This window comes from Paroedura picta, chromosome 8 (assembly GCF_049243985.1).
Source record: "Paroedura picta isolate Pp20150507F chromosome 8, Ppicta_v3.0, whole genome shotgun sequence".
Classification (NCBI taxonomy): Eukaryota; Metazoa; Chordata; class Lepidosauria; order Squamata; family Gekkonidae; genus Paroedura; species Paroedura picta.
In genome coordinates this window covers 102,896,014-102,908,586 of record NC_135376.1, presented here as the reverse complement: position 1 = coordinate 102,908,586, position 12,573 = coordinate 102,896,014, and the positions used below count along the sequence as shown (strand labels likewise).

Sequence of the window (12,573 nt, the reverse complement as noted above, 5' to 3'; positions counted from 1 at the left end):
AAGATCAGAAATTACCTGTCTCTTCCTCTTCCTCTCTGGCCTTCCCCACTGGCTTCTAAGTAAAAGCAAGGAAGGAAGAGAAAAGGATTTAGAAAGAGAAATAAACAAGAATGATTCACTGTTTTTCATGAACAATAATAATGTTTTGGTATCAGATAGTGCCTTAAATTGATCAAAGTATGTCACAAATGTTATCTTCCTGCAAATGAAAGAGGATAGGTTAGTGTGGGCCAGATCTGGACCCGGGGCTTTCACACAGTGCTGTGTTGTGGGGGTTGTGCTGTGTGTAAGCATTGTGACAAGAGGCAAACATTCCAGAATTCAACAAGAGATAAAACTTTTTACATCAATGAATTTGTAAATTATAACAACAAAGGCATGGTCAAAATGATAGAATGTGAAAAATGTAAACTTCAGAATGTGAAATTATGTAGTAGACCAGTCAAGGTTCGCATATTAGGACACCTCAGTTGTATTAGAAATAGAAGGATCTCCACTCCCACGGTGCCTCACTGGAGGAAAGACCTGTGTTTCTGCGTGACTGAAAGAGTTCAAGCCACGGAAGGTCAGCTCCTTTGCAAGCTCAGGGGAAGTGAAAGTTTCTGGATGGTTGCAATAAGAACTTTGGCATCAGATGGCTTGAATTCAGAAAATGGTATTCCTTGGTCATATTCTAATAAAAGCTGACAAAACTATTTGCAGTTGGCCTGATCTACAAAGGCAATGGTTCCACTCAACCACAATCTCTGTGTTTGATTTAACGGAAAGGTCTAGCAGAGGAAGTTTGTGCCTGCACAAAATCATAGAATCATAGAATCATAGAGTTGGAAGGGGCCATACAGGCCATCTAGTCCAACCCCCTGCTCAACGCAGGATTAGCCCTAAGCATCCTAAAGCATCCAAGAAAAGTGTGTATCCAACCTTTGCTGGAAGACTGCCAGTGAGGGGGAGCTCACCACCTCCTTAGGCAGCCTATTCCACTGCCAAATCCACTGCCAAAGCCTATTCCACTGCCAAAATGCCAAATCTCCCTGGCAGTCCTTTCAGCCATAGTATCAAGATACTGTTGTCATATGTTCTTGCCATGCTTTCATTCTCTGTGTTGGATTTATTCTGTGTGCTATTTATTTGCTATCATTATTTCACTGGGCTTGACCAAAGATTAGGGGCAGTTGAGAAATGACTTGTGAACCTTGTTATATTCTGACTTTTCATCCCCTGAGAGATTCACAGTGGATTTCCAAAGAGCCTCCTCTGTGTCTTCTGGTTATCTCTTGATCTTGGGTGGCTGAAACCACTCTCTTGGCATGTCTGGGGCAGTTTGTTTTATGGCTTTTGGTTTGGCAGACTTGCAGCATGGGAACATGGAGTTATAACACCTGTTTTTTTGGCGCCCAAGGGTGCCTGGCGGTGCTTGGGGAAGCCATATAGGGCTTGTGCTAATTTTCGTTTCAGCAAAGAGCATCATGTACCTGTTTTGCTAATCCCTTCAATAAAGAAATTCTTCAACCAAGAGTCTGCTTATTGGGGAAGGCAACTAGGCACTGACACATAGCCGAAGAAACACAGAAGGCTGAAGGTTCTTTATTTGTTCTGCCTCTTTGCCATCTGCACAAACTGCTTCAGCAGACACAGCCATACCGTATGTAAACATCATGCAGATGTTCACAACACTACCGGGGAAAAAACAGTACACCGAACAATTAAGGAATCCTTGAGGTGGACATCCAAGGTCCACCTGCATGCCAGCCACATGAGACATGCAAGCTACCACAAAAGCCAGACAGAAATAGAGAACCACATGCAGGAACTGGACTAGCTAGACCCAGCCAGAGCTTGCAGTTGACGTCCAAGACTATTAAAAATACAAAGATCCTTTGGAGCAAGGAGATCAAATGCAGTTCAAAGACAGAATCTGGCTGTGTGGAAAGCCAATACAGAACTGCATAGAAACACAAACTAGACATTCAGCCCAGTTGTATTTCTGCTGCAGCCTTAAAGAAAACATATCTGCTTGCTTGCTGTATCTTCAATGAACAGAGCACATGACCACCCTTCTTGGGTTTCCCCTTCCTTACTGGCAAGGAATTGAGAGAAGGTCAAAATGATTTAAGGGAGAGAGCAATAGGATGAGTCTTCAAAGGAACAGACCAGTTTTCCACTTACCCCTTCATAGGTCTCCTTCACATTAAAATATCGGCTGATGCAGGCACTGTAGGAAATCAGTTCTTTCAAAACATTTTGTGGGTAAACCATTATTTTGGTCTCAAGGTCGTGATGGAAGGCTTCGTACCTGCCAATCAATTGGGGAAATAAAATGAAGTCCCATACACAACTCTACCCTGTCAAATTATCTGCAGCAAACATTTTCCAGACAGTCTCTGATTCTGAAAATGCTTACTAGCCATAAATAGCATCTGATCTCAGATGACAGCAAGAACTATATGAAAGCCGAAATACAGCAGTAGCCAGAATTTGTCACTATGCAACATTAATTTGTAACATTAACTTGTAATCCCCAGTAGTGGGGATGAGGGGGGGGGGGGTTCTGCCATGTTCCTGATTTTTATGTCTTTTAACAGGGATTTTATCAGCCACCATGAGCCGGCTTTGGAAGTGGCGGGAAATAAATTAAATAACAACAACAACAACAACAGAACAGAACAGAAAAACACATCATATTAAAATCCAAATTTGAAAATTCACATCATTTTGAAATGGCTCTATTTTAAATCCATTTCTAAAGCACATTTTATCAAGGCATTTTACACAAAAAATCGAGGCAAACATTATTCAAGGCATTTCTGCACATTGAAAAAATAGTGTAAGACTAGCGAAACGGCATAGCGCTAAAAATTATCGTGCATCCGGCCATTCCTTACCTCCTGGCTCTCTCACATTTGTCTGCCACCTTCTCGCTCTTCTAATACTTTGCAAGCGCTGTTTGAAATGGTGGAAGAGAGCAACATGCTTTACATGCGACTTTCTTCCGCCTGTCAATCAAGCCAGGCAGCCAATCCCCTTTCGCAATATTTTAAAGGGCCCATGATGCCCGCTAATTTTTTTAAAGTAAAACTTCTCAATTGAAACTCCTGTGCATATAATCATAGATGCATAGTGCCACCCCTTATGGAATCACAAGTCAAGAATCTTAAAAAAATTAATCTAATTCCTGATTTGGGGGGGGGGGGCAGGGAGAACTTAAGAGAGGCATGCTTTGTGTGACAACTTTGGGGAAATATTATTTTTGGCTTTGCCTGCACAATTCATTGCTCCAGGCAGGTTGCTCTAAAAAAAGCAACTCATCCCTGAGAGGAGACGGAGGTAGGTGCAAGGGCAGGACATGGGAGGTGAAGATTATTATTATCACTAGGGGCAAAGCCCATTGTCTCCAAGAATACAATGGGCGCTAGAGTTTGGCAGTGGGAAGAGGAAGGGGAGGAGTTGTCCAGTCTGTAAGGGCATGGGGTTGAATGTTGAGGATTACTGCACAGGGTTGTTGAGCAGATGAAACAGGAGACAAAAGAGCCAGTTTCCTCTGCAGAATAACGCTGTGAGGTTTCCTCAAACCTGCAGAGAGTTGCAAAGAAGAAAGACACATGGCTTGGCTGTGTCAAACCCTTGGCCAGAGCAGTATTTTAAGTGAAAAGGGGCTTTTCTGTGGCCTCCCTCTCAGCCAGCTGTTTGGCAGAAGGGGATAGCCCCCCCCCCCTCAAAAGGAAGGCCCTCAGGCTTCCCTGCATTGCTCTTGAAAAGGCCTCCTTCCCCTCAGTCAGGGCCTTCGCAGCAGGCCTGAAGGGAGGGTGGAGGGGAGCACTCCCCAGCCTCCTGCCAGCTCTGTCAGGGTTCTGAGGCAATTTACAGTTGGACTTTTTGTACTGGACAATTTACTGGACAATTTACAGTTAGGACAGCCTTGGGGCAAAAAGGGCTGGCGCAGCCTGTCCAAGCCTCTGTTCTCATCCCCCTTGGCAGACCTACTGACCTCCTCTCCCTGCGGTGGTCAGGAGCAGACTGGCAGCCAGACTGGGCTGGGTGAATGTAATTTTGGTCTGTCCTGGTGAGGGGCCAATAGGAAGGCGCTTTGCATGCCTCCCCATTGGCTGCTTGGCCCTGGATGGACACTCGGAGGGCCCAATAGGGAGCCGCTTTGCGGCTCCTGATTGGGTCCTCTGAGTTTTTATCCTGGACAGGGCCCGCCCTAACTCCTCCCCAGGTGGCCTTACCCTTTTATTTAACCGCAGGAGTGGTTAAAGATTATTATTATTTCGATTTATTTCCCACCACTCCCAAATGGCTCGTGACGGGTTACAGTGTCTTAAAACCCCATTAAAAGACTTAAAAATATCACAGCATGGCGGCACAATAATAAAAGATAATGCTTCTTTGCCTCCATACATGTCTTTAGCATGTAGTTGGACTAGATGACCCTGGAGCTCTCTTCCAACTCTATTATTCTATGATTCTATGAACTGTACAGGGGGGAAAGAAGGTGTTTAATTAATTAAAAATGGACAGGGTCCCCAGTGGGTTACAAGGCTGCCGATGCCCCAGAGCACAACCTGCATTGCTTCCTGCAACAAATGAGCACCATGCTTCTTGCACCAAAAAGGAACTGTGTTTTGAGAGTTTATTATTGACACTTGTATGGGCCTGAAATCATTGCTTAATTAGCTAAGGCTCAGGTGAAGCTGGGAGCACCTGGCAAGGCTTTTCCTACGAGGAGTCCTCACTAACATTACGTGGGCTCACAACACTTCCCTGTGGCTCTGCAGCTGGCTACTGGAACACTCTTTGCTTTCCCCCACCCTCCCTCTCCCCAGACAGCCTTGGGAAATCCAGCGGCCTTCCCCATCCAGCATGACCCTTGGGACATGTGGGGGAATGGGACAGGGATGACCTGTGTAGACACTGTTGCATGGGGGTGGGGGTAGGAGGCCCTGTCCTTCAACAGTGGCTGATAATATCAGAATTCTGAGTCTTTTGCCTCTCCTTCTGTGCCTGAGGTAAAAATTCTGCTTCAGCTTGCTGGACAATCCTCTCTCAGTCCCCTCACACATCATGTGACTTTGGGCGGGAGAGTCACCCTCTGTGAGGGAAGGGGTTAGCACCCTTCGGGGCGTCGAGAATTTTTTTTAATATATAGCTTGCGAGTTCTTCTCCGTGGCAGGCCCTGCAAAGAAGCAGATCCCACGTGGGACGGCACAGAAACCACAAAGATGAACTTGAACTGTCACTGCATAGATCACGTAGTCTGACATATAAAGCACCACAGACAGCCTTCCACATACCCAGCTCGAATGCAATCCAAGGCAGCAAAAACCTTTTCCAGTTGGGTCTTCAATTTTTCATCAGAACTTTGAGTCCTTAGTTTGTCAATGGATATATCCAGGTTAACTTCCCTTAACTGGTACCATGAGGAAGGAAGCAACCGACATTTTATAAGTACTGCAAGCTTTAATTGAGTACATCAGTCAGATAATCATAATTAAAAATAATTAAAATTCATAAGTGGGAACAATTGCATTGCTATGTGTTTAAAAGGTCTGAAAAAGAAAGCTTTAAGAGACTAAATGTTAATCCGCTATTTGAATAGGAAGAAGCTTGTGCAATTTTTAAAACTGGCACTATGGAACCTAAGTGGCTGAACAACCTGTTGGACTTTTGCTGCTTTTTGTAACTGCTGACTCATTGGTGTTTTACAGTATCCCATAACTGTGGGTAATTACAAATGTTATTTAACATTCCTTCCACCCTGGTTCAGATGCATCTGGAATGCCTTTAGCTACGAGTAGCAATTGTCAAAACAATCTTTTCTCTATTATATCTTGGATTCAAAAAGTTAAAAAGAGAATAACAATTTAGGACCTAGTGGTCCTTTTTTCCTTTTTTTGTTTAATTTTGCAGTGACCAATTTATATACTAGACTAGATAGATTCTTGTTACGATAATAATTGTAATGTTTTGTTTCTGTTTTAGATTCACTGTTAGATTATTTCTCAATATCGAAGTTGGTTTCAAAACATTGAGTCTGTATTCATGACATTAGTCATTATTCATGATATTGTTGGCATGCATTTATTCATTATTTTTGAACAATTATTAATTGTACCTTTATATTTTCTAAGAATTGAAGTCCCTTGAAAAAGCCAAAGAGCGAAACGCGTTGGGATTTGTTGAATATAAAAGAACTAGTAATCAAGCCCACTGCAACTAATACAGTGGGCGCTAGGTTAGGGAGCCCCCGGCAGTCGGGCGGAGCACGGCTCTCTGCGCGGCTCGCAATTGCTTCCTTGTCGGAAAGGCGGGAATTGGCCCAGCCGATGGTCTGTCCGGAGGAAGGGGCCAATCAGGCTCCTTCCTCATCACGGACTAAGCCTGCCCTAACTCCTCCCACAAAGCGCTTAGCACTTTATTTAGTCCGCGGCGCCCGCAGCGCCGCAGGCGTGTTAAGGATAAAGAACAATGGAAGTTTGAAGATTCCGTAAAAGCCTACTCTGTATATTAGATTCGCCATATCGGTATCCTAGTTGCCCTATACTGGACCAGGGCATTCAGACCTATTTATTTGATCATCTACCTGTTTACAGGTCAAATGGAGGGGGGGGGGAGCTATTTTAACGGAATATGGTGGGTGGACTCTCTCCACCTGTATTCCCTCTCCTCTCAAGCTTTGGCCTCACATTGGGTCTTCCCTCTCATACTCTTTGTCAGGATTGTAGAATCTCTGTCATAAATTAGCCTGAGTTCCTCCATGTCAGTTATATTACTAGATGGGGCCCGGCGCCTGCTAGTCCCGGCCTTGTAGTTTGTAAGCAATAAAATAGAATAGTGATGTTATGTTAACCTTATCTTGTTATGGGCGGAAAGGGTTGTTTGTCACCTCTTTCAAGGATGGGAGTTTGGAATCCTGTTTTGCTTTCACATATGTCTTTTCTCACTCACCTCCCCCCCTTGGGAACTGTCAAGTTTTGGGCGGGAGAAATGTATTGATAAGCTGAGGCAAATCTGGCTTCTAGTCAGATTTGACTTTTCAGTCCATTGCGTGTAGTGCTAATCAATAAAACTATTTTTCTTTTGAATAAGTTTTGTTGTGAGTTTCCTGTGCGCTTGACATCAAGTCAAATCTCACAACTCCTTTCACCTGCAAAATGCAGGGCGAGGGACATACTTTTTCTGAACCGGGAGAGGGCCTGGATTGGGACCTCTCCCAGGCCGAAGGTGCTGGTGCGGGGCCGCCCAGCTCGGCCATGATGCGGGCTGTCTCGGGGGCAACCCCGGGGCCCGAGGAATTTTTGGAACGTCACATCACCCAGCGCAGGCGATTGTCAAAATACGACCGCCCTACTGGGGATGAACGGTGGCCGGAGCACCTGGGACTGCCTAGCTACGCGCTGGAGCCTGTGGGTGAGACACAGGACTTGCAGTACAAGCTGGACAGGGTGACTAACTGGCTGCAGGACCTCTCGGGTCGGCTGGATCCGGAGGAGAGACGCCGAACACAACGCCTGCTTAAGGACGTGCTCGGTGGGGGTGCACACGATACCAGTGCGCGGAGAGAGAGCGGTGGGTTTGCACTGCAGGAACACGGCATGGCGGCCGCGCAAGCAACGACGGAGGCGGCTGAGGCGCTGGCCAGAGCCCGGGCTCAGCTAGAAATCGAAGCAGAGGCGGAAGCACGCGCAAGAGCGCAGAGGGAGAGAGAAGACGAAGGTGAGGAACGAGAGGACGAAGGCGGCGCCGGCGGCGACGGTGCTGGTGGAGACGGCGCGGACGGAGGCGAGGACGCAGCAGCGGCGGCAGCGGCACGGGCAGCGGCGGACGTCGCGGGAGCCGAGGCGGCGGCAGCAGCGGCGGCGCGTGAGGCAGCGCGAGCGGCCGCGCGGGCGGCAGCAGCGGCGCAGGCAGCGGAACGAGCGAGAGCGGCGGCTGGGAGAGGGCGAGGCATTGGCCGGGGTGCAAGACCCCCGGCCCCGGCCCCAGCACCGGCGGACTGGGGCCCAGGGCGCCTACCTGCCCACCTCCGTGGAGTGGAAATGCGGAACACCTATAAGTTCAAGGCAAAGTTTTCTGGGGACCCCTCCGACTTCCCCACGTTCCTGGTGCACCTACAAGCCTACATGATGGACATGGGGTTCACTTTCCAAGACGACGCCGAACGGGTGCGTTTCGTGGGGCAAGCCCTGGAGGGCAAAGCCGCCAAATGGTTCGTGGATTTGTACCGTTACCACCCCCAAGCTACCCGCGACTACAACCATTTCATGAGGGCCCTGCGCCAGATGTACGTGGAACCGTTTGAACGGGAGACTGCGGAGAAGAAACTCCGGGCTCACCGGCAAGGAAAATTGTCAGTGGTTGAGTACGCCAGGGAATTTAAGGAGTTGGCTTCCTCTGTGCCGGACTGGACGGAGCCCCAACGTGTACTGGCGTTTGTGGGGGGCCTCAATCCCACTCTGGCTGACAAGTGCCTCCTCCTGGAAGACCCACTCACTGTCGAAGGGTGGGTCCAGCTGGCCGGAGAAATGGAAAACCGCTTGGAGCGGGCCTCAATGGTGCAAGCACTGGCCGGGAAAACCATTGCGAAGACTTCCACCCCGGTGAAGACCAAGCCCCGAACCAAATTGGAACCGGCGGAGCGTACTCGGCGCATGGAGAAAGGGCTGTGCTTGGGATGTGGCCAAGCCGGGCACTTCCTCGCACACTGCCCAACGAAAGCGGCATCAACCCCGAAAGCTGCGAGCGGCGCCCCATCGAAAGCCCCGCCTGCCAAGAAAACCACCACGAAGAAAAGCGCCAAATCCCTCCTGGTACCAGTGGCTGCCGTACCGGCGGTGGACGACTCGGAGGAGGGAAGCGGGCTGGAGGACGAGGATCAAGCTGAGGAGCAGTCGGGAAACGAGGACGGTCTGCTGTAAAGGCGCCCCGCCAGCAGGCCGCCAACAGGGGCAAACGCGTGGTGAGTGATTCCCCCTTGCTACTCCTACCGGCCAACCTCTCTAACCCCAGGTCGGGAAAGACGGTGGGAATCCGCTGTATCGTGGACTCGGGGTGCACCCAATCCCTAGTGAGCCCGGCACTGGCCGAGACTTTGGGGGTGGGGAAGGTGACACTGAAGGAACCCTTGCCAATTACCCAGTTAGATGGGAAATGCGCTCCCGGTGGGGAAGCTACGGCAAAAACCCGCCCCATGGACTTGGACATAGAAAAACATTGGGAGCAAATCCAACCTTTGGTGGCCCCTCACTCTGCCTTCCCTTGCGTGTTGGGGTTGGATTGGCTGAGGGAACACGATCCCCTTGTGAAGTGGAAGGAAGGGACTGTGGAATTTACCTCCGCCGCCTGCGAGCAGCACACGCGGCAGCAGGGTCCTACGGGATCCGGGGCGGTGGCTGCTTTGGGAGTAGGGGTGGACGCGCTCCCTCCTGAATATCGGGACTTTGGTGATGTGTTCGCGGAGGTGGAGTGCAACCAGCTCCCCCCCCACCGCAAAACTGACTGTGCCATCGAATTAAAGAAAGGAGAGCCTCTCCCCAAAGCCAAACTTTATTCCATGAGCCCGCGGGAGATGGCAGAGCTTAGAGAATTTCTGGATAAAAACCTAGCAAGGGGTTTTATTAGACCGGCCACATCTTCCTTGGCAGCCCCGGTCCTTTTCGTAAAAAAGAAGGACGGTTCGCTGCGGTTGTGCACCGACTACCGCGGGTTGAACGCGGTCTCCACCTGCAACGCCTACCCGCTTCCCCTGATAAAAGACTTATTGGGCCACTTGGGGAAGGCGCGCGTGTTCACGAAACTGGACTTAAGGGAAGCTTATTACCGAGTTCGAATCAAGAAGGGGCATGAATATTTAACGGCTTTTAATACGCCCCTGGGGCAGTTTGAATACACCGTAATGCCGTTCGGCCTCGCCGGCGCTCCGGGCGTGTTCATGAATATGATAAATGAAATTATGCATGATTTATTGTACCAAGGGGTGTTGGTTTACATTGATGATATTCTTGTGTACTCAGAGAATGTTGAGAGTCATGCTAAGCTGGTCCGCGAAGTGCTCCGCCGCTTGCGGAAGCACCACTTGTTTGCTAAACTGTCAAAATGTGAGTTCCACCGCGATGCAGTGGAGTTTTTGGGGTTCCGGGTCTCCCAGGCGGGGATCGAGATGGACCCTGGCAAAGTGCGTGATTTGCTGGTGTGGGAACCTCCCCGCACTAGGAGGCAATTACAAAGTTTCCTAGGATTCGCCAATTTTTACAGAACCTTCATTCCCAACTTTGCCAAGGTTGCGCTGCCCCTCACTGACTTGTTAAAAACCAAAGGGGGGAAGACAGCTAGCCGACCTGGGGCGCCTCTCCCTTGGTCTCCCTCCTGTCAGGAGGCATTTGACAAGCTAAAATTGTTATTTACGTCTGAACCTGTGTTGGCCCATGCCGACCCCTCTAAGCAATTTACAGTACAAGTAGATTCTTCGGACGTAGCAATGGGGGCCGTGATCCTCCAAGAGGGGGGGGGACGGGAAATTGCACCCCCTGGCCTATTTATCAAAAAAATTTTCAGCTGCGGAAAGAAATTGGGCAATTTGGGAAAAAGAGGCGGCTGCAGTGAAATTGGCCCTTTCCACTTGGCGGCATTGGCTGGAGGGGTCAGCGATCCCGTTTGTAGTCTGGACAGATCATAAAAACCTTCAGGCACTCAAGCAGCCCCGCTCGCTTTCGGCCAAGCAAATGAGATGGGCGGAGTTTTTTGCTCGTTTCAACTTCTCCCTAAAGCATCTTCCTGGCAAACTGAATTTTTTGGCGGATGCACTATCGCGCCTGCCTCAGTATAATAGCAAACGAGACCCATTGGTAGATACCGTCTTTACCCCCGCCCAACTGGGAATGGCCGCTGTGACGCGCAGCCACACAAAGACTGATACGCCCATCCCAGGGGGCTGGGTCCAAAAGGAGTTGTCAACTGATCCAGAGTTTTGCTCCCTCCGCCCTGATCTGTCTGAGAAGGGGGGGCTCTTTTTCAAAGGCGAAAGACTCTTTGTGCCTGCCGTGGCCCGGGGAAAGGTTTTGAAACTTTGCCACGATGCAAAAACCGCTGGACATTTTGGTTTTGTGAAAACTCTGCACCTGGTCAGGAGACAGTACTGGTGGCCATCCTTACGTAAAGATGTGGAGAAATATGTGCAGGGGTGCCCCATTTGTATTGCCTCGAAACCAATTGGGGGCAAGAAGAAGGGACTTTTGCAACCACAGCCCACCCCCTCACGTCCATGGACTGATGTGACTATGGACTTTATTACAGACCTTCCCCCCAGCCAAGGGAACACTGTCATATGGGTAGTAGTGGATGCTTTCTCCAAACAGGCTCATTTCATCCCCTGTACGGGCGTGCCCTCAGCACCAAAACTGGCCTCTCTATTTATTAAACACGTGGTACGTCTGCACGGGATCCCGACATGTGTTTTGACGGATCGGGGCCCCCAGTTCGTTTCCAAGTTCTGGAGGGAGCTTCTTAAACTATTAGGTGTGGAGCAAGCCCTCACCTCAGGCTATCACCCGGAGTCAAATGGCCAGACCGAAAGAGTAAACCAAATCCTGGAACAGTATTTACGCTGTTTCATCAATCACCAGCAGGATGACTGGGTTTCCTTGCTGCCACTTGCTGAGTTCGCCTATAACAATGGAGTCCACTCCTCAACTGGGGTATCGCCTTTCAAGGTGGTGTACGGAACTGATTTGATGTCAGCCCCCACCTGGGGACTTAGCTCCACGGAGGTTCCTGACATAAACAAATGGGCAGCATCCATCAGTATGGGCTGGCCAGAGATCGTTGCTAGCCTCAAAGAAGCCAAACATGCCTATAAGGCTCAAGCTGATAAAAAGAGGGTACCTGCCCCTGATTGGAAAGTGGGTGACCTAGCCTACCTGTCCACTAAGAACTTAAGGTGTCAGCAGAAGTCCAAGAAACTTGGCCCAAAGTATGTGGGGCCATTTAAAGTGGTGAAACTGATAAATAATGTGACTGTGGAGCTAGCTTTGCCAAAAACTTATAGGAATGTGCATCCGGTTTTTCATTCCAGCCTGCTGCGAAGAGCTCCAGCCCCGGACGAGTGGCACCCTCCTCCATCTATGCCTGTTCCAATTTACATCGATAAGGACACCCACTATGAAGTCAACCAAATCTTAGACTCTCGATTGCATAAGGGTCGCCTTCAATATTTGGTCGATTGGAAGGATTTCCCCTCTGGGGATAAAGAGTGGGTTGAGGCTGGGAATGTGAAGGCACCCCGCCTTCTCCGGGCTTTCCATCGAGCATTCCCTGATTGTCCTCGCCCGGTTGATGCCGGCTAGGTGGGGGAGTGAAGTTAGTTTTAATGCGGAGGGATGTCAGGATTGTAGAATCTCTGTCATAAATTAGCCTGAGTTCCTCCATGTCAGTTATATTACTAGATGGGGCCCGGCGCCTGCTAGTCCCGGCCTTGTAGTTTGTAAGCAATAAAATAGAATAGTGATGTTATGTTAACCTTATCTTGTTATGGGCGGAAAGGGTTGTTTGTCACCTCTTTCAAGGATGGGAGTTTGGAAT

General features: G+C 49.2%; 1 protein-coding gene across 1 annotated transcript in view; it reads right to left on the bottom strand.

The window, feature by feature from the left end:
- Positions 1-12,573, bottom strand: part of CCDC180 (coiled-coil domain containing 180) — a 127,166-nt gene that overhangs the window by 66,020 nt on the left and 48,573 nt on the right. Inside the window, exons 15-17 of the mRNA XM_077351100.1 lie at positions 5,292-5,407; positions 2,167-2,293; positions 16-55 (exon numbers count right to left, since the gene is read on the bottom strand). Coding sequence (XP_077207215.1) covers positions 16-55; positions 2,167-2,293; positions 5,292-5,407 — 283 coding nt within the window. The remainder of the gene's footprint in view (positions 1-15; positions 56-2,166; positions 2,294-5,291; positions 5,408-12,573) is intronic.